Source organism: Pogonomyrmex barbatus, unplaced genomic scaffold (assembly GCF_055798465.1).
Source record: "Pogonomyrmex barbatus isolate J1 unplaced genomic scaffold, ASM5579846v1 scaffold4, whole genome shotgun sequence".
In the NCBI taxonomy this organism is placed as follows: domain Eukaryota; kingdom Metazoa; phylum Arthropoda; class Insecta; order Hymenoptera; family Formicidae; genus Pogonomyrmex; species Pogonomyrmex barbatus.
Window position 1 is genome coordinate 2,975,753 of NW_028297138.1, and position 27,972 is coordinate 3,003,724.

General features: G+C 34.3%; 1 protein-coding gene and 1 pseudogene across 5 annotated transcripts in view; both read left to right on the forward strand.

Moving 5' to 3' along the window:
- The window catches only part of LOC105431144 (uncharacterized), a 458,217-nt gene that overhangs the window by 238,950 nt on the left and 191,295 nt on the right, over positions 1-27,972 (forward strand). The window contains exon 6 of one of the 4 annotated variants that reach the window (XM_089081295.1): positions 1-23,293. The exons of the other annotated variants lie outside the window; for them this stretch is intronic. Coding sequence (XP_088937421.1) covers positions 1-128 — 128 coding nt within the window. The 3' untranslated portion in view covers positions 129-23,293. Of the gene's footprint in view, positions 23,294-27,972 lie in introns of those variants that run through there. 4 annotated transcript variants of the gene reach the window in all.
- Positions 1-27,972, forward strand: part of LOC148935660 (uncharacterized) — a 147,998-nt pseudogene that overhangs the window by 34,723 nt on the left and 85,303 nt on the right. The window lies entirely within an intron of this gene.

Genomic DNA, 27,972 nt, shown 5'->3' on the forward strand with positions numbered 1-27,972 from the left:
TGAACCCATCGGAAGTACCACCTTTTAAATCTCCACAATCCGAGCGTATATCTAAACGGCCTTGTCGTCGTTACTGCGGTCTGATTCGACCCGTGTACAAGAACAAAAGAAATCAAAACGAATATTAAAAGAACTGACCAAGCCGACTCCGTCAAAAACTGCTGCTCTACTGCTCTTGAAATCCCCCTCATTCTATTCTCACAATCAATTTCCGATTTGCCATCCGAACCATCCCAACCAACTTCGTCCGTCTCTGCTCCGGCATCTCCTTCCGAAATATTTGCCTAATTTTTTCTTGACCTACCTTCCGACCTGATAGAATGCCTGATCTATGCAATAAAACCTAGTTATTCTCCCGTACACCTATCCGCTGTAGAATCCATTATTGATTTCGAATCCCTATCTCCAGATCCTTTATTCCAAAATGGTGTCCCTTTTTCCGATCTTGATGAAGAATCTTCCCGTCCTTTCGACTTAATAATCCCGAAAAAAAATCAAGAATATTTCCTTCCTTAATTCCTATACACATTAATCTCCCTTTACATTATATACGCACATTTACATAATGCCACATTATATTATTAGTTAAATCTTATTTTTGAAATATCTATGTCATTTTATTTGCTTATTTATATAAACCGGATAGGATTATCGTACCATAGAATAGATTCTAACATTCACAATCTCCCTCGTAGAAATCCTATGGCCTCTGCACTAATGTAACACCTGCAATATCACACACCTACACACATGCTTCTTCTCTTGTTTCTTCTTTTTATCATATATACTTCTATACTCATTAAAATAAATTTAGTAAAGAGTAAACTCATTATGTTTAAATTTTTATTTTTTTCTTAAAACCCTCGATCTCTTTCCTTATCCCATTGATCGCACGGGATCTTTCTCTGGTAATAGGAATTAAATTTCTTGATCTAAAAACGACCGACAAACGTACATCTATGGCAAGGCGTCATAGCGTTTCCGAGACATAAACAATGCGTTCGAATCGAGATCACGTTTTCACGCTCTTAAGAGAACAGCTGTTCGTCCTTCCGAGCCCATTCATACTTCGTTTATTTAAATTCTTAATTCTTAATTGCACAATTTATTCTGATCTGGATATAACAGTACCACTTAGGTTTTTTTTTTTTTTTTAATAAAAGATATGATCATTTAGATTCTATTTCTTAACTTGATACAATAGTTATTTTTTCTAGCGCATCCCTAGATTGACATCCTTTTTTTACCATTTTTTAAAAGATAATTTTTTAAATAACAATTCTGAATAAGAAACTTTAAACGTTTTCATTCGAATTTAAATCATCTTAGTTTATATCATCTTACAAAGATATAATAAGATTAATAAATGTAATTTAATATATAATACATAATAATAATAATAATAATAATAATATAATAATAATAATAATATAATAATAATATAATAATAATCATATAATAATAATATAAATACACATTTATTAATTTTATCTTTGTACTACTAAGATGATTCAAATTCAAATGAAAACGTTTGAAACTTCTTATTCAAAAATATATTTATATCTTTATTATATATCTTTATTATATATATATGTGTGTGTGTGTGTGTGTGTGTGTGTGTGTGTGTGTGTGTGTGTGTGTGTGTGTGCGCGCGCGCGCGCGCGCGCGCGCGAGTGTGTCATAATTATTATATTATTATCATTATTTTTGTCCTTTTCCTCCTTTTCTTCTTCCTCTTTCTTCTCCTGTCCCTCTTAGTCAATATGTTATATAAAAATAAATTTTTTTTTTAAATGGATCATATTAATTTAAATTAAATTATATAAAATTAAATTATTTTTATATTCGTTTCGAATCTAACATATATGTATATCAAACTCATTCGCTAACATGCATAATTTTTATATTTGACATATATTATATTTAGAAGATTAATTTAGAAAATCATAAAAAATTTACCTGAAGGTACTGCGGCGAGAACTACGATTGCGGCCATGGAAGCTGCGAGGGCAATAGCGGGAGCATGTTTATCATCTCCTAAGATCACGCTCAATTATAGTTATATATGGTATTTAAACATCATGTTTAAGTCTCCGACGGAATGATGTAACCCGCGATATTCAATGAGTGGAGAGCTTTCTCCGAATAGCGCAAATTAGTTTCATATACGTTCTTTAAACGTATGTAATGTTTCATAATCGTCACATATGTTTAAAAAACGTTTTTATATGAAACCAACTGTGCTACTTGTAGGTACTTTCATTAGATATCGCGCATCACGTGTCGTGCATCAAATAATAATGCGCGATTGTAAGCAAGAACACTTAAGTAAATTTTCTTCTTTCTTTAGTTTGCAGTTGGTTATAAATAATCAGCTATAAATAAAAAAAGTTTTCATTAAGAAACTATCTTTTAGTAATTATCCTTAATTAGCATTTTTTAGCATTCTTATTAATCTTTATAAAATATTTTAAATTTTATATTATGTCAAAATTATATTAAACCTTATCAATATTTATAATTGTTGTTAAATAATTTTCTATTGTAACGGAGCATATGTAAATCTCCGTTACTGGCGCGCGCTATATGACCCATGTCATCCGGGGCCGCCCGAACATCCCCCACTGCGACCGAACGATACACGCACGCTGCGGATCAGTCACGCGCCGACAGCGTGACAGATCAGTTGATCTTTTAAACAATTTAACAAATCGCGTGTTGACGCATCAGCAAAAATAGATATATAAACCTAGCGAATTTTACAGAGAAAACCAGATCTGTCCGATCATCCGACCCGTCCGTTTCCGAATCACCGATCCGATCCGAACAACGCGAGAATTCTCCTCGCCCGAATACCGAGCATTCTCAGTATTCATGTTCTATCCTTACACGGAAAATCAAAGTGTTCTCGGGTTTTTCATCCACAGAATACCGAGCGTTCTCAGTATTCTTGTTTCCTTCCCGTCCGGAAAATCGGAGAGTTCTCGGACTTTTATTCTGCAGAATATCGGGCGCTTACGGTATTCTTGCCTCCTCCCGTCCGAAAAAGTTGGAGCGTTCTCGAACTTTTCTCTTGCGGGATACCGGGTGCTCGCGGTATTCCCGTTTCCTCTTATCCGAAAAAGTTGGAGTGTTCTCGGATTTTTCACTCTCCGATGAGGATATCGCACACTCTCGATATTCTCGGCGCCTCTTATTCGAAATGTCGGAGCGTTCTTGGACTTTTCTTTCGACGTGCGCGGAAACACGTGTCGCAAAAGCGTTCGTGGTTGCCTAGCAATGTGCTGTGTATCCGACTCCTGCGCAATCCGGCGATTATCACCGCTGCATTCATTATCCAATCGCGCTGCGAATATCACAAACTGCGAACGAGGTATATGCGAATGACGTAACGCTGCAAGAGCCAAGAACATTCTCTGTATAAATTAGCTTCACATTTGTTTAAAATAACGTTAATTATTTTATTTTGATTAAACCCAAGCGAGTTCTGCGAACTCTTTTATCGAACCCGACATCCGACGAGCATCTCCGAACTCCCAACATACGTCCCCACTCCCGTACCATGCAAAAATCCGATCGCGCAGGGACATACCGTTACATGGCGTCCGAACAGGGATTGTTTTAAAAAGAATCACAGATGCCAGCTTGGGTACAAAATCTCTCGAAGCAAAACGCCCTTCATGTAGCACAATCGTTCGGTATCGATACAACCGCGACTCTCGAAAATCTTCGCCGCCGCTTACGAACGTACGCAAATAGTCACCCGGACATCATGCCAATCTTGAAAGCCGGAACGTCTATGGACCCCCGAACCAGAACAACCTGTAGTTCTCGCCTCTTCTCGCCGCATCTCTTCCTTATTCCCCACTAAACCGAACTATGCCAAAATCATAAACCAGATCAGAAAATGGGAGTGTCACTTCGACGCGATCCCCTCTCCTTTTTAGAAAGACTCGCCGAGTTACAACGACAATACCGATATTCAAACGAAATAATGTTGGAGGGGCTACCCGAATTACTCAAAGGCAACGCGCTGTCATGATACCGCAATAATGAGAGCGAATGGTCAGGCTGCGAGGATTTTTTAACCGATTTCCGCCGTCATTTTCTATCGTGCCGTCATTTTCTACCAAGTAAAATTAGCACAAGAAATTCGCGATCGGAGGTGAAACATTTTCTCAATACGTAACTCACATGCTCACATTAATGCGCTGCGCGGACAACTACTCAACACCGGAAAAAGTAGATCGATTTTACGAAAATATGCGAGCCGAATACAAAATATTCGTTCGGATAAATGAGAAAACAACGCTGCACGATCTCATCGATCAAGCAGCCGAATACGAAGAAATCCAGAAGGCTTGCGAAACGGAAAGTAAGGAGAAACGAGTAAATGCCGCTACCCCCTTGCAACCGATTCCTTACGATCGCGAACATACGTATTAGAGGTGCAAACAATGGGATCACGATTGTTTTTCGTGCAAACGACTTCCCCGAAAATTTTGTTCCCAATGTGGCAAAGACGAGGTACTTACTAAAAATTGCCACCCCTGTCCGGGAAACGCCACCACATTGGAAACGTCTCCAACACACCCCGGCCGAAAAATTCGTCATCGTAAAGTACACACCGCGCCCGCATATCACCGTCAAGATTGTCACATGCGAATTTCTCGCCTTTCTGGATACGGGAAATTTCAGAAATTTTAATAATAAATTCCGACACTTCTACGCTCAAAAAATCGGCTATGAAATCACTTCCACGAAAGGACAGATTCATCTAGCTGATAGGGCAATATTAACGAAAGAATCACACTATCCCTGATCACTCATCAAAAAAATTTTGAACATACCTTCCAAATCTTACCAACCCTGGATAGCCTGATTCTCGTGGGCATAGATCTATGGGCATGTTTCCACCTTATATTACCTCCTTCGCCTATTGCAATCGAGCATCAGCACCTCCTACGCCATCACTGCAGGATTGACGCACTGCACAAGAAGATCGCGAATTAACGGTTTTTCTCGATACAGAATTAAAGAAATTTGAGGGCGTAAAAAGGCCGACTGATCACGTTACCCATGTCATCCAAATCATCACCCCGATATCAATAAAACAGCGATACCGCCCCCGAAATCCTGCAATGCAGAAAATTATCGACGAAGAGGTACAAAAAATGGAGGACAAGGGCATAATCGAGCTCTCCACCAGCGCAGTTTGAAGTTTCCCCGTCGTGATCGTCTGGAAGAAAGATGGGAAACATCGGTTTTGCATCGATTTCCGTAAAGTAAATAGTGTAATGGAAAAAGACGCGTATCCCTTACCGCATATCGCCGCTACTCTCGATAAACTTCGCGGCGCGCGCTATCTGTCAACGCTCAAACAGGGCTATTGGCAGGTACCGTTTGCACCCGAAAGCCGACATCGTTTACTGTGCCCGGACGAGGACTGATGCTGATTAAAATCATGCCCTTCGGACTACATTCCGCACCGGCCACGTTTCAATGACTCCTCATACTCAACCCCGAACTCGAACCACACGTTTTTGTTTATCTAGACGACATCGTAATCGCGAATCCGTCTTTCGTGTCATATCTAGAACATCTCGCAGAAGTTCGACGACTGCGCGACGCCCGCCTCCAGCTGAATCCCGAAAAGTGCCATTTTTGTCTCACAGAGCTCAAATATCTCAGTCACGTAATTAATCACTGCGACATCCCGATCCCGACAAAGTCAAATTGCCATTGCCCGAACACCCACGAACGTCAAACAAATTCGACAGTTTGTCGCCTCTTGATACAGACAATTTATACCTTTTCTAGAACTTTTCTAGAACTGCCGCATCACTAATTAAATTGACCAAAAAAGGCGTAAAATGGCAATAGAGATCGGAAGAAGAACAGTAATTCACTAAACTTAAGAAGGCAGTTATTATCACCCCGGTCCTCGCTTGCCCAGATTTTAACCGTTTCACCGATGCAAGTGCTTACGGATTCGGGGCGGTTTTGACTCAGCATCTGGAAGAGAGCGAATGCGTAATCGCATACGTCTGCCGAACACTCAACGGGGCCGAGCGAAATTACAGCGCGACCGAGTCGAATGTCTAGTGGTCGTCTAGGGGATCCGGGGATCACGTGACTATCTGGAGGGCTACGAATTTACCGTCATCACCGATCACCAGATCCTCTGATGGCTGCAACGCCTAGAGTCCCTGACGGGACGTTTGGGCCGCTGGGCATTCGAGTTCCAACAATATACGTTCGATATTAAATACCAGAAGAGGTTAAACCGCATGGCCGATGCGCTTTCTCGTCAGTCGCCCGCTCGACAAAGAAACCAATGTCCCTGGTTTCATCGGTAGTTCCAACGGATGAAAGGGAAGTCTGATTTTCCCGAGTACCGAATCAAAAGTAGAAAATTATACCGGCATTTTTTATATTCCACCGTAAAATTCCAGCCAACGAACAATGGAAACAATGCGTGCCGCGTGAAAAACGTATCGAAATACTCCGGCGGTTGCTTGATGAACCGATAGTCGGCCATCTTGGAATCGCAAAGACGATTGTTCGTGCTGCGTGATTATATTACCGGCCTGGCATGTTTTCTGACGTCGCTCGATACGTTCGTAATTGCCAAAATTGTCTTGCGCATAAATGTGTTGCAAAGGCGACCTGCCGGATTTCTACACACTAACCTTGTATCCGAACAAATAATAATAGATCTGATAGGACCCTTGCCCCGCTCGGTGAACGGACATTCGTGACTGTTAGTGATGTAAGATCGCTTCACAAAATGGGTGGAGTTGCAACCATTCCGTCGTGCCACCGCCGTGGCCATCGCGCAAATCGTCAAGAATCGTCATCATATCATTTATCGGCATAGATGCCAGCGTATCCTTATCTCCGACAATAGGAGGCAATTTATCGTCGGACATTTTAAAAAGTTGTTGGAAACATTCAACATTTCGCATCGCATCTCTCTCGCGTACAATGTAACTCGGTAAAAAGGGACAAATAAAACCATTAAAACGATGATAAAGCAATATATCAACCGAAATCATCACCAGTAGGATCAGAACACTGAGGCGTTATAGCACACCGCGTGGCATGAAGCCATCGGATATAATTCGGCGTTTTTTAATCACAGGTGAGAATTGAATAATAAGAATAAGAAAGGAGGATGTGCGTCACGGCGGGACCCGACCACAAACCAGTCATGACAACTCGTAATTATTTTGCGAAAAAATATCACCTCAACCTGGATCTCCTGCTTACCGAGCAGGCTCTTATCCTTTTGACTACCGAGGCATGTGATGATATTTATCGCAAATAATGTGTTTAGAATAACACGTCAACAATACAATGATACACATATATACATATATCACAATATACATATATACATGTATATTCTCTCGAATCTCCACGATCTCGGTACTCCAGAGAGATGATAGTCCTAGTCTCTTGATGGATGCAGGTCGGACTGCAGCGGTGGTACCAACGCCACTGGCAAATATACAAATAATCCTCCTGGTACGCGGCAGAAGAGATTGCATCAAGCATGGCTCGAATCCCCGAATAAGAAGGGAGGATGTGCGGGTCACGGCAGGCCCTCTCCTCGGGAATAGCCCCTCAACGCCGCCAAAAACCAATTGTCGCATCCTCCAGGAGGCATACAAGGTTGTCCGCGTCAACCTCGCTCACGCGTTCCAACGGCAAACGAAATATTACGACATGCGACACTGCGCCTGGAAACCCGCCGTCGGAGATAAGGTATGAAAGCGCATGCACATCCTCTCGAACAAAAAAGATGCCATCACGGCAAAATTACCTCCGACATTTACCGGGTCGCTAACCGTTCAAAAGATAATTTCTCCGATTATTTTCGACTTGCGCGACGACTCGCGGGGAAGGTGGCATCGATTCATATACAAGATTTAAAACCGATCGAAAATATAAATATTATCGAAAACGATGAAAATTGAAATCGTTGTCGTCGAAAACAAAGGGGAAAACGACGAATCGCGTGAAGCTACGAACCGTCCTTACTCCGAGCGGAGTATGTTTTATAACAAAGTAACAGTATAAATACGCGAGCTTGCCCGATGGAAAAATCCAATTCTCTGCTTGCAAACTGTGAGTAACGAGGAAACAATGGACCGAATCAACGCCGAAAAGAGATACGATCAGAATTTGACGTGCTGTGGGAACGATTAGCGAAAACCGCCAAGAAATTAACTAGGCCTCGCTACCGCTCTATTAATAGAATCTTTAAAATTTATGGATTTTAATATTATTTTTGATAATATCAAGTTTTTGCATAAATAATAAAGTAGCTTTTTTCTAATATAAACATTTTTTTATAAAATCTATTTTTGGTATAGAAATTCAAATTAATGGGAATTGTGTAAAACATGTATGTTATTAATAATAATTTAATAAAAGCATAAGTTTATAAAATTACCGTTATAATAAATAGTACTTCAGGCTTTAAATTATAAAATATTTTCGTGCTAACTAATATTTATAATCAATGTTGATAATAAATATATATAGACAATCATAATAACTATATAGTATTACCAGGTGTATGCATAAGTTTTTTCCGGTTTAACTAAGAGATGTCGCCAGCGAAAAGTACGCAGCGTATTAATTTGACACATACATCATTTTGTTCGTCTGACATTTAAAACTACAAACACACACAAGTTGAATCCGCCAAAAACTAGCGTCTTTGTTTTATCGTTCAGTGATCATGTCGAGTTTTGTGCCTGAAAAAGAACATTTGCGGCACGCATTGCTTTTTTTATTTAATCAAAAGAAAAAGGCTGTTGAAAGTCATCGTTTGCTGGTAGAAACATATGGTGAACACGCTCCATCGATTAGAACATGTGAGACATGGTTTCGACAATTTAAAAGTGGTGATTTCAATGTGAAAGACAGTGAGCGCTCTGGTAGACCACAAAAATGTGAAGACGAGCAATTGCAGGAGTTATTGGATGATGACCCAACTCAAATTCAACGGCAATTAGCAGAAGCATTACATGTATCACAAGAAACAATCAGCAGACATTTATGAGCAATAGGAAAGATCAATAAACTCGGTAAATGGGTCCCACACGATTTGAATGAACGTCAAATGGAAAATCACAAAGTCACTTGTGAAATGCTGCTTCAACGCCACGAAAGGAAATCATTTTTGTATCGAATTGTGACGGGTGACGAAAAATGGATTTATTTTGAAAACCCGAAGCGGAAAAAATCGTGGCTTTCACCTGACGAAGCTGGTCCATCAACACCAAGGCCAAATCGCTTCGGCAAGAAGACCATGCTCTGTGTGGTGGGACCAGAGCGGTATTGTGTATTATAAACTCTTGAAGCCCGGCGAAATCGTTAATACACAACGCTATCGCCAACAAATGATTAATTTAAACCACGCATTAATCGAAAGACCGGAATGGGCCAGAAGACATGGCAAAGTGATTTTGTTACACGACAATGCGCCGTCTCACACAGCAAAACCAGTGAAAGACACCTTGAAATCGCTTGGATAGGACATCCTTCCGCACCCGCCGTACTCCCCAGACCTGGCGCCATCTGACTATCACCTCTTCGCATCAATGGGGTACGCGCTCGCAGAGCAGCACTTCAGCAATTTCGAGGAAGTTGGAAAATGGCTCGACGAATGGTTTGCCGCAAAAGACAAGCAGTTTTTCTGGCATGGTATTCATAAATTATCTGAAAGATGGGCGAAAGATGGCGAAATGTGTAGAAGCCGATGGCCAATATTTTGAATAAAAAAAAAATTAATTTTCCTTGAAAATTACGTGTCTTTTTTTACTAAAAAACCGGAAAAAACTTATGCATACACCTGGTATTATAAAGAAAGTAGTATATGATATTATTTTACAGATCAGATTTGTTATGACAGATATTTTATGACAATTACAGTAGATTAATTGATCTTGAACATGAATTAATGTCCATATCTCTTGATTAACAGAAATAAACATTAAACACTATGTCGACATCTTATTTCATAGAATATCAATCTATCATAGAATATCAATCCAGAGGCATATGAGCAGATGCACAAGTTTAATGTGTTATGCATTTCAGTTATTTGTAACATATTCTAATTAAAGAGGGGGAAAGAGGAGGGAATAAAAAAATATTAAATACAAGATTTAATTATATACAATTTCCAATAAAACTATATCTCGTCTATATTTTGAAAATCATATGTAATCCAAATAGTACCTTTTGAGGAAGCGTTTTGAGCTGACTCTTGAAGTAATTGTTTTCAACAATACCTATGGAATATTTTTAACTTTACGACAACGGTCTTTTGAAACAGTAGTCACTTCTGACTCTGGATTATATGCATATTCGTTTTAAACGATTATACTACGACGTCTCGTTCTCGATGATTACTGGAAGTAGCGTCAGCTATGCTCGAATTCACAACATTTAGAATAATTAGATTTAAATCTGGCGGCATCCGTCAATCCTGCGGGCGCTGCATATTTATTCTCATATCGGTTCGTTATGCTCAAGAATTCGCACGTAAGGAATAAATCTGTACAATAATTATCGATGCAATAATTAATGTAAAACAAGGATGAGAGAAGACAGGAAACGAAAATGTTTCTGGTCTCCATCGAAAGAAAAAGAGAAAAAAATACAGGAAAAATTGCAAAAAATTCCAGTTAGATAATCTCACTTTGCTTAATGATTTAGTGAATCAAAGGAATAAAGAAAAGGGAGTATCAGAGGAGCAAGAGATAAATAATCTTTAAAGTAGATATTAATTAAGTTAAAATCTGCTTATTACATACGAATAATGCAAACCCAATAAGGATAAAAATCTGCTTATTCTATACGAATAGCGGAATGTTCATTCTACACAAATAATGCAAACCCAATAAGAGTAATAAAGAAATCTAATAAACAAAAAAGTTTAACAGGCTCCACACGAGCACGCTCTGACATCAGATGGAACAATTCTATACAATTCCATACAAAAAAAATTCTGGGTAAGTTAAAGTCTCTAAAGAAGATGATTTCGACAAGGAAAATAAAAGTAAAACAATCAATGAAATGAATAAGGAGTCCCAAAGGAAAGATGGCAAAAAGTCACATCCCCAATTGGAAATAAATAAACATAATGCAGAAGAAGCTGGCGTGGATGAAGAAATTCTCCAGATAATGGACGAGGATCCCATTTCGGCAAAAGATGAAGTGTTCAATTTACACATTACATTAAGAATCGTTGGAAGATTTGGCTGAAAGAGGGTCTTTCAGAAGACGCTCGTAAAATTCTATGGAAAAAATATCCACGCAAAGGAGATTTATACTCAGAGCCTCTCAAGATTAATGGAAATCACAGCAGCACTAACTGAAATGGCAAAGAAGAAAGAGCAACACTTTGTTGAGACTCAAGAATGCGTGGGGACAGCAATTATTTCCCTAACCGCAGCTGTATTACTCTGGACGAGCCTGAAGAAGACGTCGATCAAATAAAACTCATAGAATATCTGTATGATACTGGAAAACTGTTGTCAGAAGTTCCATTAACAGTCTAAAACCAGAAAATCTTTTATCATATCTATAATGAAGAAAAGTGTTAAGCTTCTTGTAAATGCATTACTTTCTGTTTATATGGAAAAAAACTGGCCGATCAGATTAAGAAAGCCAAGGCGATCGAGAGTGCTTATCAAAATCTGAAAGCTCAAAACAAAAAAACTCCAACAATCTTGGAGCCAGAGAAACTGGAAGGGCCCGTCTGTGCACTACAAGCAGATGGGCGGATATCAGAGAAAACAGATTTTCCGACCGAGATACCAGTCAAACAGGATAAATCGAGACAAGATAGTTGAAAGATTCAACGAAGAAATAGAAGAAATAAGTTATGTTGGAGAAAGATTGACTTGATTTATAAATAAATGGAGAAAAATAACAACAGATAAATTTATATTAAGATGTGTGAAGGATTACTCGATTCCATTTAAAGAAACTCGGCTGCTACATAAACCTCCTGAGCAGCAAATCCGGAAAAAAGAGGAATTAGATCAAATAAATATAGAAGTTCAAAAATTATTAAAGAAAAATGCAATAGAAAAATGTCATGAATGTAAAGATCAATTCATCTCTCCAATTTTTCTGGTATAGAAATCGGATGGCTCAAATAAAATTATATTAAACTTAAAGCAGTTAAACAAGTTCATCGAACCTTTCTATTTTTCCATCGATCGAATCCTTTATTTTTAAAATAGAGGATATCAAATCGATAAAGAACCTATTGACTCCCAAGACATTTATGGCTTCAATTGATCTTAAAGATGCTTATTTTTTAGTATGTATTTCCAATATATAAGGCAAATAAGCAATGTATTGAGAATATATAGAGGCAATGTATTGAGAATATATAGAGAATATATAGAGAATTTATAGAGGTTTGAGAATAGAGGTTTTTTGTTAATTGTTTATTTAGATGATATTCTCCTTATGGGAAAAAATTTTTAAGATTGCAAGAAAAACGTATTAGAATCGAAGTGTTTTCTGGAAAAATTAGGCTTTATAACAAATGAGGAAAAGAGTTAATTCCTTCACAAAAATGTAAATGTTTAGGATTTATAATTAACTCAATCGATTACACGATTAAACTCACTAGTAAAAAGAAAAATCGAATAAAATATCTGCCTGAAAAATTTTTAGTAGGAAAAGAATGTAAAATTAGGGATTTCGCTCATCTTCTAGGTGTTCTGAACGCAGCTTGTCCTGCAGTAGCTTATGATCTCGTATATTGCAAAAAGTTAGAAAGAGAAAAATTTTTAGCATTGATTTTTAAATAAGAAAACTATGAAGAAAAATGACAATAAAATCTAATCTAAAAAAAGATATGGAATGGTAGAGAAAACATGATCAAATCGGGATAAATCCAATAAGAAATCTTAAATTATACAATCGAAGTATTTTTTTATGCATCGTCAACAGTCAGGGGGGGGGGATGCTCATTGTAATGCCCAATCAGCGAATGGTGGAATAATGAAGAGAAAAAACGTCACATAACTCTTTGGAGCTTCTAGCAGTTTATTGCTCTCAAATGTTTTGCATCTCATCGGTGTGAAATCTTACTAAGAGTGGATAATATCACGGCAATTGCATACGTGAACAAAGCTGGAGGAATCCAATTCCTAATTCTTAACAAATTAACAAGATAAAGTTGGATATGGTGCGAAAATCATAATCTCTACGTACACACATCTTATATTGCGTCAAAACAAAACGTCTTTGCGGATGCAGCTTTAAGACTTACAAATATAGATACAGAAACGAGTTTTCCGACGAAGCATTCAATAAAATCAACAAAAAATTCGGCCCATTTAGCATTGATTTATTCGCTATATACTCGAATAGAAAGGTTAAAAAATTTTGTTCGAGATATCCAAATCCAAACAGAGGTTTTTAGAGTGGATGCTTTTACTATTTTTTGGAAGAATGAAGAACCATACGCCTTTTCCCCATTTGCCTTGATTTTATCAACTTTAAAGAAATTTGTAACTGATAAAGTTGATTGCATCCTTCTTGTAATATCAGATTGGTCAACTCAACCGTGGTATTCTTTATTCAATTTGTTGCTGACAGGTCCATCAATACGTTTAAATCAAATATAAATATGTTAATGTCACCTTGCAGAAAGGTATCACATTCACTAGCAAGAACACTTTCATTAGTGGTCGATCAATTATCAGGTAAGTATTTCTGAACAAAGGTTTCACAGGAAAAGCGGCGGACGTTATAATGGAATTAGTCGCACAATTTATGAAGCAGTATGAATGTTCGTTAAAGCATTTTGGTAACTTTCTACAAAAAAAAAGTTACGATATATTTACAGACATATTAAAAATAATAAAATTCCTCACGAAACGTTTTCAAGATAATGCCAAGTATAGAACATTTAATTCAGATAGAGCAGCAATATCTCTTATTGTATCGGGAAAATTCTTCGAGGATAAGGTAATATCACGCTTCATAAGGGGTATCTTTAAGAAACGGCCAATAAAAGCAAAATATGCAATCACCTGGAATATTGACCCAGTTTTTGATTATATAGAAAAATTATCGATTAAAAATTCTCTTAAATTGAAAGAATTAGCAGAAAAGACTGTGACATTATTAGTATTAACCACAGCTCATAGGCTGCAAACAATGGCATTAATTAATTTAGAAAATATTAAAATAACAAAATCAAGAATTGATAAAAATCCCTGATTTGATTAAAACATCAAAGCGTGAAGCTTTCCAATCCAATCTCATATTACCTTATTATAAAGAAAGAAAAAGTTTATGTGTAGTCTTGGCATTAATGGAATACATTAATCAACAAAAGAAAGGAAAGATTATTCGAGTCTTTTTATCTCAATAATTAAACCACACAAACTTGTTACTGCACAAACTTTGGCTCATTGGGTAAAATGATTTTTATAAAAAGCAGAAATTAATACAGAGGAATTTAAGATATATAGCACGAAACACGCCGCGGTTTCTAAAGCTTTGAGCAAAGACATTGACACAATTAGATGCACAGTTGGATAGTCAGAAAAGTCAAAAACATTTATAAGATTTTACAATAGACCAATAGAGGATAAAAATGAAACATTTACTTTCTCCATTCTCAAAACTTAAATGGCTATAATTTAAGGTTTATATATATTTGTTTATTACCGACGAATAAAATTGTTATGTCCAGCCTGAAATTGAGAATTGAGAATTAAGAATTAAAAATATGAACGGAGTACGAATGAGCTCGGAAGGACGCGAGCTGCTCTCTCGAAGGCCAACATGGAAACGTGATCCCTCGAGTTCGAGCGCACTGATAAGTCTCGACACTAAGTCGGTGATACGAAAACGCTATGACGCTATTCCACGCTATTCCAGTGCGCTGGTCGATCGTTTCCTGGTCAAGAAATTTAATTCCTTTTACTAGAGATAGATCTCTAGTAAATCGAGCGATCAGTGGGATGGGGGGAATGAGACGAAGAGTTTTAAGAGAAATAAAGAAAAATTAAAATTAAATTAAATGTTTAATATGATTAATGTTGTACATGTTTTGAAAAGCAAGAAAAATGATGTAGTGTGCATGTGTATTATCGCGGACGTTACAATCGTCATTCGGGACCATTGGGCAGGATTTTTAATAGGGAGAGTGTGCGTGTAAGAGTATTGAACGATGATCCTACCAGGTGATACAATACAAAAATATATTTGCGAGTAAACTTAAATTAATAAAAACGAAAATATGGCATGTTTAGACGGTATATATTACTATATATATTAATAATGAAAAATTAAGGAGGAGATTGGGCATAGATCTATCGTTTTACTATCGATACGTGAATAACATTGCTTTGACTATCCCATCCAATATGATGAACACAATACTTCTTCAATTTTTTCCATCCCAGACTTCAATTTACGATGGAAGTGGATGGGCAGGAGTTAGATTTCTTAGAAGTGACAATGCAAATTGACAATGATGTCGTTCATGTTGACTAGTTTCACAAGTCAACCTTTTCAGGGAGATTTTTGAACTATTTGTCGCAACATCCTCTATCCCAGAAAAAGGGAATTATGTATGGATTGATGGATAGAGCCAAACCAAAAAAAATCTTGAAAAATTTTTTTCATCTTATTAAACAATGATTATCCTCCTGACTTTATTTTAGAGTGTGTTTCCCATAGGATCAAATTCCAAATTTACAGATGCAATGACACATAAATGGACAAGTCTATAAATGAAAGTAAAGGGACGCCCACAAACAATAAAACTAAATGGTTTACAATACCTTTCCCGATAATGGGGAATAAGTTCAGAGGGATAATTAATAAAGGATCTTGACATCAAATTAGCGTTTTATAATATGAATAAATTGAATGAATTTATATGTGAACATAAAGACAAGATCCCATCGGTTTCACGTAAAAATGTAGTATATAAAATCAAATGCAGTAATTGTGAAATGTATTACATAGGACAGATCAAAAGACAGCTAAAGAAAAAATTAAGTGAACATTACAATCATATTAGAAGAAACACGGATACTAGATCACCAATCACAGAGTTGAATTGAATAATGAGTTTGCATGGGACAAAGTTAAAATTTTAGACTTGGACATGATTGGGATAAAAGATTAATTTCTGAGATGCTGTTCATCAAATTACATAACAATACATTAAATTTAGAAACAGACATTGAGTTTTTACATTATGCTTATAAGAGGGGAAAGGTTATATCTCGGTTTATTATATCTCGGTTTATATCTCGGTTTTCAACAAATTATAAATGTTTTTTGACCTCTCTTTGTTTTGTAAATTTTGTTACTTTATGATTTATCAGCTTTTTTATTATTTGACTGTTCATAGACAAGTATGGTATAACTTTTACTTTTGTTACGGCTATCTAAATCTTATAATTTTAAATGAAGGAATGCGTGCTATATGATAAAAATATTGATTTATTGATTTATTGATTGAATGATTCCTGTTGGTACCAAGCTATGGCTGTTGCCAACGGATTCAGATGACACCTCTGAGAAAGAACTTTTCCCCTCTTAATTATGGGTTCGAAAGAAGGAAGTGGTGAGAAGCTCGCGCGAGGGTTCTAACCATTTCCACCTATAAATATGCGTGCGGAAAAAGCAGCGGCTAAGCTGGCTAGGCGTGGCGGCAGCAATAGTCAGTTCAGTTCGTTTTAGAGAGTATTTTCAGTTTCAGTCATAAGTCGTGCGTGATCGACTTTAGGGTTGAATTCTTAAATTTATAATAAATTTCTGTTTGTAATATTTCTCTTAGGAGAATTTAAATTTAAAAGCCTCCTCGACTAAATAAAAGTAATTTTAAACTAAAATAATTAGAAAACTGTAATCTTATTCTTCTTTCTTAAATACTTCTTAATTAAAATCAAGATAACAATTCTAAATCCAAATTCGGTCGCTGACAATAGCGCAGCGTACTATTTAGTAACAGCCAACGGTGTTCTGACTAAATAATTTGAATTTAGAGTCTCAATAATAAATAATTAATTTCAAAAGTATTCATGTCCAAAAGAGGAGGGTGCAGAGTTCAAATTAAAAGACTAAGATTTCAGTTAAATCAAACGATAATTTTAAATAAAGATCCCTTCCCATTATTCTTAAAACTTAAAAAATTAGAAAGTCAACCTAAAACTAAAATAATCAAGCAAATTCCTAAATATATAATAAATTGAGAAAAATTGATTTTGAAATAAATTATCCAAATTATAATCGAATTAATAAGAAAGATCCGCGATATAAAATTTATAAAATTCGTTTCCTATCGGGGTCGATTAATTCACAAACTGGTCTATCCCAGGGTAAAATACTTAAATGTATTGCCCCAAAAACGGACAATTAGAACGTAACATTCGGAAGAAAATTTTTGGTGACAGCGGTGGGATACTAAAACTGGTTTGTGAAAGAAACGATAGTGAATAGTGAAAAAGTGAACAAAAAACAATAAATTAAAGAACAGGGATCTGAAGGGATCTGGTCAATCAACATCAAGAAATACCATGGAAAACTCAGGGGAGACATGAACGAATTACGGAGGCTAATTGGGGAGCAACAACGAATGATACTACAGCTTCAGTAACAGCAATGAAATCAAGCTATTAATTTATCATCAGAAGGAACGATAAGTAACTTTTTATAATTTTCGATCAGAGACGCGTTAAAAGCGGTGCCAAATTTCGATGGAGAAAATATTCTGTTTGTTTATTTCGTCAAGGGCTGCGAAGAAGCACTAAGTATGGTCGCAGGAGTGAACACTAAGTACTCACGCAGGAAGTAATTCGGGCAATACGTAATAAATTAAAAGGGCTCATAAATCAATATTGGGAAAAATCTTTGAAAACATGCAAGAATTAATTGAATTTTTGAGAGCAAAATACGGACCGCGAGAAACAGTTTATGAAAGGACAAGGGCGATTAGCTTATTTACCAAAAGAGGGACGAGAAGATTGCAGCATATGCAAATCGAGTTAGGGAATTAGGAAAGCGAATTCTTGATGCACAAAAAAGAGAAACCGGAATATTAAGTTTAGAATTTCGAAATTCAATTGAGAAACATTTAAAAACAAGTTTCTTATGCGGATTAAATTAGAGAATATCGAATAATATTGAAAGAAAGAACATTTAAAGAAGTAGAGGCACGGGTAATTGACGCGGAGAAAGAATTAGAAACTGTAAACATGATAAGACGTGTACTCGCAGAGAACGCGCCGGCTGAAAAACGAGCTTCGACCTGTCGCATTGAAGCTGAAATAATAACATGCCAATTTTGTCGTAAGGTCATGCGGTTGATCGTTGTTAGTTAATTAATAAAATCAAAATCAAAATATATCTAGATTTTCTCAAAATATGCGAAATAATAATAACTATTATAATAACAATAATTATAATAAAAACAACAATCGAGTACAACCCCCCCCACTTCCGCGATTTCAATCAAGTTGGAATTCAAATAATCAAAATTCAATAACTTGCAGATATTGCAAAAAAATTAGACCACACTATTGAGAAATATTGGAAAAGAATTTTTAATAATAATAATAATATAAACATTCGTAATAATAGTAGCTATAATAATAAATTGAACAACAATCGTAATAACAACAATGGAAATAATTTTAGACAAAATTTACAAACTCAGGGAAACGTGCAGATTTCCATGAGGAATGGAGCAGCCCCGGGAAAAATCAATGTCCGCCCCGGAAGATCAACACTCAAATCGAATCAAATGCAGAGCAATAAATTTAATTTATATTGAGGAGATATCGACAGTGAAATTAGAAAGCTTAAATTTTAAAGAAACTAAATTTCCTTGTAGACAGCGGATCAGGACCGAATATAATTAAAAGGAGTACCATAACACCAGATACTTTCGTGGACGGAAATGAAATTTTGAAACTAAGTGGAATTACAACGCATCACGTGATCATCTTAGGGCTGGCACTGATAGATATCTTAGGATGTCCAGTTTCTTTTCATTTGGTGGAAGATGATTTTCCGATACCACAACATGGGATTCTGGATTCAGACTTCTTTAAACAATTTCAAGTAAATGTTAATTAATTACCAAGAAAATCAATTAGAATGGAACAGTATTATTATACCTTTTGAATTAAAAGAAGAATAAGAAGAATTTACAATTCCTGCTAGATCTATTTCACAAATGCATATTAAAATTGCGAATTCAGAATTAAAAGAAAGATATGTTCCGCGATTAATTGTAACAGACGGTATCTATTCAGGCAATGCTTTAGTTATAATTAAGGATGGTAAAGCCTATCTACAAGTAATAAATACAAATGAAGAAGAAGAAAAGGTATTAATTTCCACAATTGAAATATATTAATTTGAAACAAATGATAAAGAAATCTCAAACTCCATGAACTCAAATACAAGCTCAAATGCAAGCTCCTGTGCGACCTTAAAATTCAAATTCAAAGTCAAGTTTAAATAAAAATCTTAATACAAGTTCGAATTCAAGATCATGTTTCTATATAAATCAAAATGAAAGGAAGAATAAAATAATTGATGCATTAAGACTTGAGCATTTAAATAATGAAGAGCGTGAACATGTTGAAAGATTAATAAAGAAAAGTGCCGATTGTTTTCATTTGCCCGGTGAAAATCTTAATCATATAAATATAAAACATCGCATTTTAACAGTAAATGATATTCCAATAAACACTAAACAATACAGATTTCCAGTAATTCATAAAGATGAAATTAACAGACAAGTAAATAGATTATTAGAGCAAAATAATTAAACCATCAAAATCATCTTAGAATATGCCCGTATGGATAGTCCCTAAGAAGTCGGACTCGAAAGGAAATAAGAGATGGAGAATGGTGTTAGATTTCCGTGAGCTAAATGATAAGACAGTAGGTGACGCGTATCCACTCCCAAATATAACAGAAATACTCGATCAGCTGGGAGGTGCAAAATATTTTTCTGTATTCTGTATTTATGACCTTACTTCAGGTTTTCATCAAATCAAAATGCATCCGGATAATAGTCATAAAACAGCATTTTCTACCCCCCATGGTCATTATGAATTTGATAACATGCCTTTTGGACTTAAAAATGCGCTTGCCACATTTCAAAGATTAATGGATTTAGTTTTGACGAGAATGCAAGGAAGCAAAATTTTTGTATTAGATAACATAGTATTATATGCTTGTTCATTAACAGAACACGCAATTAAATTTGAGAAATTAATTGCATGATTAAGGGAAGCAAATTTAAAATTACAACCAGACAAATGTAAATTTTTAGGAAGGGAAGTAACTTATTTAGAACATATAATTGGAGAAAACGGAATCCGATCCTAAAAAGATTGAAGCAGTTAAAAATTTTCCAATTCCTAAAAATGTAAAAAATATAAAATAATTTCTTGGATTAGTTGGGTATTATCGAAGATTTATTAAGAGATTTTCAAAAATAGCTAAACCGTTAACTAATTTACTAAAAAAAGATATAGAGTTTAAATGGGGAAATAAAGATCAAGAATGTTTTAATACGTTAAGAAATGCATTATGTGAAGAACCGATATTAGTATTCTTTTACAAAACCTTTTCTCTTAACTACTGACGCTTCTAAAACAGCAATAGGTGCAATTTTAAGTCAAGATCAGATTGGAAAAGATTAACCAATTAGTTACATGCTTCGCGTGTATTAAATGATGCAGAGAAAAATTATTCGACTATAAAAAAGAAATTATTAGCAATTGTATATGCTGTTCAACATTTTCGACCTTATATTTATGGTAAAAAATTTTTCTTAATAACTGATCATAAACCATTAACTTGGCTTCATAAATTGAAAGATCCAACTTCTCGCTTAGCAAGATGGAGATTAAAACTGGCCGAATATGATTATGAAAAAATATAAACTATAAAAATATAAACTAGGAAAAATTAACGCTAATGCTGATGCTTTATCTAGAAACAACAAATATACAACAAATATATATTTAATACAACCTCAGTATAATGAGAAGAATGTTTAGAAGATGAGGAAGCTACAGAAACGCAAGATCTTTACCAAGATCTTTACCATCTTCACCAAGAAGAGGAACAATGATGGAAGAACTAGAACCATTAGTTTTAGGAATGAAGACGCGTAATACAGAAAAGTCAGAAGGAGAAAGTGTACCATTTATTAAAAAAGAATTAAATGAACCTTTATTTTATGAATATACATTTCAGGCAGAAATACATAATAATCCATTAAATCAAACAGACGAAACAGATGACACAGAAAATTTATTTAATAACAACACAGAAAATAATATACAACAAAACTCAACACTAGAGTCAGAAATTTCAAATTACGAAGATGCAGAAAGTTATGATGAATCAAATTCACAAAATCATAATAATTTAAATTCACAAATAGAAATACCACCAAATCTTTTACAAATTCTTGATAACTTAACAGGAAATAATAGTGAAATTAATCAAGGAAAAGTTCAAGAAAATTTGATGCCAGAAAGTGAAAATGAAGAAAAAAATTATCCAAAGAATCAAATTTTCATTGATGACTACATTGAAGAAAAAGATATTGAAGAAGACAACGAAGAAAAATTTGACGAAAACAAAGACAATGACAGCGAACAAGACATAGACAAAACTTACAATAAAATGACTTTTGACGAAATAAATACACAATCGAAAAACAGATAGTGACACGCGGACAAAAGCAAAGTATAATAAATAATTGTGACAAAAATTTTTATGCAAAAAGGAAATTATTTATACCTTTTAATTGCAAACGGTAAACCTTGTGATGACAGATCAAAAGCATTACAAAGTAGAAATTTAATTTCTAAAATTAAAGAAGGAAAATTAAAGAAGGAAAATTAGGAAATATTGAAATAATAAAGAAAGGAAATAAAATTCATCTAATTTTTATTTGCAAAAATAATATTAACGAAAAAATAACTAAGGAAACATTATATTGTTTACTAGTAAAAACTACAAAACTAGTAAATTACAAGAAGCAATTAAAGAAAATTCAATTAAAATTTTAAATATTGCAAAAACACAAGAAATTGATAATATAAAATGGGAAGAAATCTTAAATCGAATTCGAGAATCTATTATCGGAATCCCAGTTAAATTAATAATTTGTCACGATCTAGTCAGAATTCCAGAAGTTGAAAATCGAAAAGATATAATAGAAGAAACTCATTCATCAAAAATTGGAGGACATAAAGGAGTAACTAAAACATATAATAGAATTAGACAAAATTTTTATTGGGATAATTTAAAGACTGAAATTCGAAATTATATAAATCAATGTTTACAATATCAAATAAAAAAGTTAGTTTGAGTCAAAATCAAACAACCTATGTTAATAACTATGTTAATAACTGACACATCCTTTTCTTTATTTGAAAAAGTATCAATGGACATAGTTGGACCTTTACCAGAAACATCCAAAGGAAATTCCTACATCCTAACAATCCAAGATCATTTAACCAAATTTTCTTTAGCAATACTTTTAAAATCAATAACTGCCGTAAAAGTCGCTGACGCGTTATTAAAATATTTTATTTGTATTTTTGGATCCCCTGAGTCTGTATTAACAGATCATAGAACGAATTTTATGAGTAACTTAATAAAAGATTTACAAAACAATTTCGAATTAAACAATTTAAAATAACATCCTTTTATCCACAAGCTAATGGAGCTTTGGAACGATCTCATTTAGTATTAATTGAATATTTGAAACAATATGTTAATAAATTTACTGAATAGGATGAATTATTAGAATATGCAATTTTCTCTTATAATACAAGTACACATGAATCAACTGGATATACTCCATATGAGTTGGTGTTTGGCAAAATGGCCAGATAACCGTCCAGTGAAATAATTAATGATACAAAAAAAGGAAACACATATGACGATTATTTATGTGAATTAATGACAAATATTCATAACTTACAAGAATTGACTCGAGAATGTTTAATAGCTTCAAAAATTAAATCTAAACATTATTATGATCGGAAAATTAATCCACAAGAATTTCAAATTAATGATCAAGTTTTCCTTTTATGTGAACCAAGAAAAGGAAAATTAGGTGACCAATATTCTGGACCACATATAATAACAGATATTTTACCAAATGGAAATATCAAAATTCTTTTTAAAGGAAAACCAAAAATTGTTCATCCTAATAAAATTCGAAAACCAAAAAAAATGACAATTACCTAAGAAATTGAACTTGTACCGCGCAACAACTTCAATTTCATTCATAATAATAATATTTCTTTCAAAACAGATGAAAGCGAAAATCTTCCTCTTAATTCTCATCCAGAACATCTTGATAGAAGAAAGCTAAAGCGAATTATTAGCTTTGACTGCGGAACATCCAACCTGAACGTCACAACATTGTCATTATTGGAAATAGAAGAATGTAATATACTGCTAATCGAATCACAAATACAAGAAATTAAAATTCAATTATTACAATTGTCGAAATTCGAATCTATCAATATTATACAATGTAAAGTCTCAATTTTGCGAACAATTTATTATTGCGGCATGTATTCACATATATCAACTGTACAAAATGCGCAAGCAGAATATATAATTCACAACATTCGACCAATGTAAAAATATGCACAAAACCGGAACATTAACTATAAACATAAATAACATAATTAACAGATTAAAAGTAAATTATACAACTTCGTGACCAATTATTTTTGCCGGATCAGTAACAACTGAAAAATGCTTGGAAACACAATACTCAGATCCATATGGAACTTGGCAAGATGTAGTTGTACAAGGAATAATGACTATAAGTTTATTTTTATATCAAGCTGTAATAAATATTGAAACGAATCAAATTCATTTAAAAACAGGAACAATTTGTCAATATTCAGATGGAAATTGCAGATATCGAAGGTAGATATACTTTTTTGGGAAACTATACCAAATTTTTGTAAATTTAATTATTATGATGTATTGTGAAGGAAAAGCGAACAAAATGATTAGTAACATAAATGAAAAATTACAAATAATTTATTCGTTATCAACTCAAGATGTAACTTTTGCGCTAACTCAAACTGGAGAAGAGTTTCTTTGCGGATATATTATACTTTAATAAAAAGAACATCCAAAATTATTAATTATTAATTCTTGAAATTAAAAATGAAGGAATTTTTATTAAAAAACAAAAATTATTAGTTGAAAATTTAGATACTTTTGCTTATGTAAATTCAAAATTTGTTTATGTAGAAAGACATATACGAACACAAATGAATCATTTATACACAGATGTACTTAAACAACGGTGCAATTTGAAGCAACAAATTATGAAAAATGCGCTTAGTCACACATTCTCCAGACGATTTCGCATATCAAATTATGAAAGGACCTAGATATATGGCGGTAATATCAGGAGAAGTCGTCCATATAATCAAATGTATTCCAGTCGAAGTTAAAATTTATCATACGAAGGAATATTATCAACAATTACCAATATTAAAGGAAAATGAAACATACTTTTTAGCACCACGAACTCATATTCTTTTCAAAACCGGAACGCAAATCACTTGCAGCAGAATAATTCCAACAATATATTATATAAATGACGGATGGTATAAAATTACAACAATTCTGGAATACAGCAAATCTCATTTATGGTCAGTATATCTCATCGGAGCGTTTTGGGTCTCACAAATCTATTATTACATCTAACTAACGAAAACCTCAACAAGAAAGAAATCAGAAGAAAAAATATTAAAAGAAAGAAATCAACAAACAAATGAATAGCAAGAAATAATACAAATACCTATACAACAACAAACACAAGTCGAAATAGAAAATGAAATTGAAAATTCAAATCAAACTTTTATCCGCAATGAAACTCAAACCTTATACCTGCGATTGTAATAATAAAAAAGATAACAAAACATAGCACGAAACGCGAGCCCTATATCGATCAGACAAAACATGTATCAAGTGATGAACAATGTTATAATTATCTTTAGAATAAATAAATAAATAAAATAATAATAAAAAAAAAAAATAGATAAATAAATAAACAAACAAACAAAAAAAAAGGAAAAAGTAGAACATATTTCGTATTTAAACCACATTGCTTTCAATAAGTAAATAAATAAAAAAAAACAAATAATAAATAAGTAATAATAATAAAAAAAACAAAAACAATAACAAATATATAAATACAATGATAATAATAATAATAGCTAACCTCTGTATAGAAATAAGCCAATTTTGTACCAGATTAATTAGTATTATTCATACGTAATAACAAGGTACTACGTATAACTTAGGGGGGAGGTGTCACGGCTATCTAAATCTTATAATTTTAAATGAAGGAATGCGTGCTATACGATAAAAATATTGATTTATTGATTTATTGATTGAATTCCTGTTGGTATCAAGCTATGGCTGTTGCCAACGAGAATTCAGATGACACCTCTGAGAAAGAACCTTTCCCTTCTTAATTATGGGCGAAAGAAGGAAGTGGTGAGAAGCTCGCGCGGGGGTTCTGACCATTTCCACTTATAAATATGCGTGCGGAAAAAGCAGCGGCTAAGTTGGCTAGGCGTGGCGGCAGCAATAGTCAGTTCAGTTCGTTTTAGAGAGTATTTTTAGTTTCGGTCATAAGTCATGCGCGATCGACTTTAGGGTTGAATTCTTAAATTTATAATAAATTTCTTGTTTGTAATATTTCTCTTAGGAGAATTTAAATTTAAAAGTCTCCTCGACTAAATAAAGGTAATTTTAAACTAAAATAATTGGAAAACTGAAATCTTATTTTTCTTTCTTAAATATATATACTTCTTAATTAAAATCAAAATAATAATTCTAAATCCAAATTCAGTCGCTGACAATAGCGCAGCGTACCATTTAGTCGCAGCCAACGGTGTTGTGACTAAATAATTTGAATTTAGAGTCTCAATAATAAATAATTAATTTCAAAAGTATTCATACTCAAAAGAGGAGGGCGCAGAGTTCAAATTAAAAGACTAAGATTTCAATTAAATCAAACGATAATTTTAAATAGAGATCCCTTCCCATTATTCTTAAAACTTAAAAAATTGGGAAGTCAATCTAAAACTAAAATAATCAAGCAAATTCCTAAATATAAATTGAGAAAAATTGATTTTGAAATAAATTATCCAAATTATAATCAAATTAATAAGAAAAATCCGCGATATAAAATTTATAAAATTCGTTTCTTATTCGGGATTGATTAATTCACAAACCGGTCCAATCCCAAGGTAAAGTACTTAAATGTATTGACCCAAAAACGGATAGAATACTTCGTAATATTTTCAGAACGTAACACTTTCTAAAGTTTAATGTAAAATCTATACAAAATTTGTTGGATTGATCACTCAATATGCCTGGCTTAACTCTGATGCGGTAAGTAAGGCAGCAAACGCTCAACTTATAATAGATAAGGATAATCCGATTTTTACATGATTTCTGTACAATATTCAGGGATGTGATCAAACTGTTTCCCTCACACGATAAGGCAACCAAAGTGAGCGACACAGGAATTGCTGTACCACAGTAGAGTTCGACCGTTCCAATTCTCAAATTTTATCACTGAAGAGGGTTCAATCATGAAGCCAAAACGTTTGATGGAAGAGTAAGAATAAAGGAAAGATTACAAAGTATTTGCGCATTATTTATCGCGCCATTCTCAAAGCCCTATTTTTTTCACTCATTTATTACTGATATTCTTTTCACCTTAAATAAAAAGTTCGTTCTAATATACTTGAATAGTTGGAGCGGTTACAATTCTTTTTCTCTTATTTTGTCTACTTATCTTATTAATAAAACTTGAAAGCGATATTCTTACATAAGAGAAAATATTATTAATAACATCTTTTTAGGGAAAGAAAAGAATCATGGAGTTCACTGGATGTAACACAATATTAAATAAAAATTTAAGCACAGACGCTAAAATTACTAGTAGTCATCGAGAATGAGACGTTATAGTATAATGGTACGATCAAGCTATAGAATATAATGGTTATAGAATATAATAGTGCGATCAAACGAGCCCGTCGAGAATGTCTCGTTCGAAGGTGATTATCTTCCTTCTCAAACACTGAATCCAATGATATCCGTAATCATAAAAAAAATCTGTGCTAAATTTTTGTCTAAATTCTCTAAACAATATAAAAACGGACATGCAGCGCCCGCAAGATTGGCCAACGCCGCCAGATTTAAATCTAATTCTCTCTGTTGTAGCCAGGCCTACAACCAATAATAAAAGTAGTCCGCATGGCAACAAAATTAGGTTGCACGAACCTCGAAAAGTCTTTCGAAAGATTACACAAATGTGTGATCGCCGAAATTGCGACCAGTCTTTCGAAAGACCACAGAAATGCATCGCGAGAACATTGCGAAAAAGCTGATCAGCAAATTCCTAAATTTGATGATCAAATCGAGCGTGATATTGATTGATCAATATCACGCAACCGATCGACGCAAATGATCAGAATGCTGACCAGGCATCGATCAGACTATATAACCGGCTACACAAGGCGGAATAGTCAGAGTCGGGAATCAATCAAACATTACGTGTCGTTCGGAATCGTTATTATAATTATCGCGCAAGATATTACACGAGCATAGCGAAGTTCACGCGAGCCGTACTATCACCGTCTCAGGTGACATACTCGGTCGACGGCCGCCAGAGTAACACGATACGCGCCCGCCGACGTCTAACCGTGTGTGAAAGAAATAATATAAATATTAAATCCAAGAAATTGTGCAATTGTTAAATAAATCAAATAACATAAAGAAAGTGTGTTAGTGATTTTAAGAAGATTTCCTTCCATTCGTTTGATCCTGCTCGGAGTCCCAACTCCTTAGGCTTAACGGACC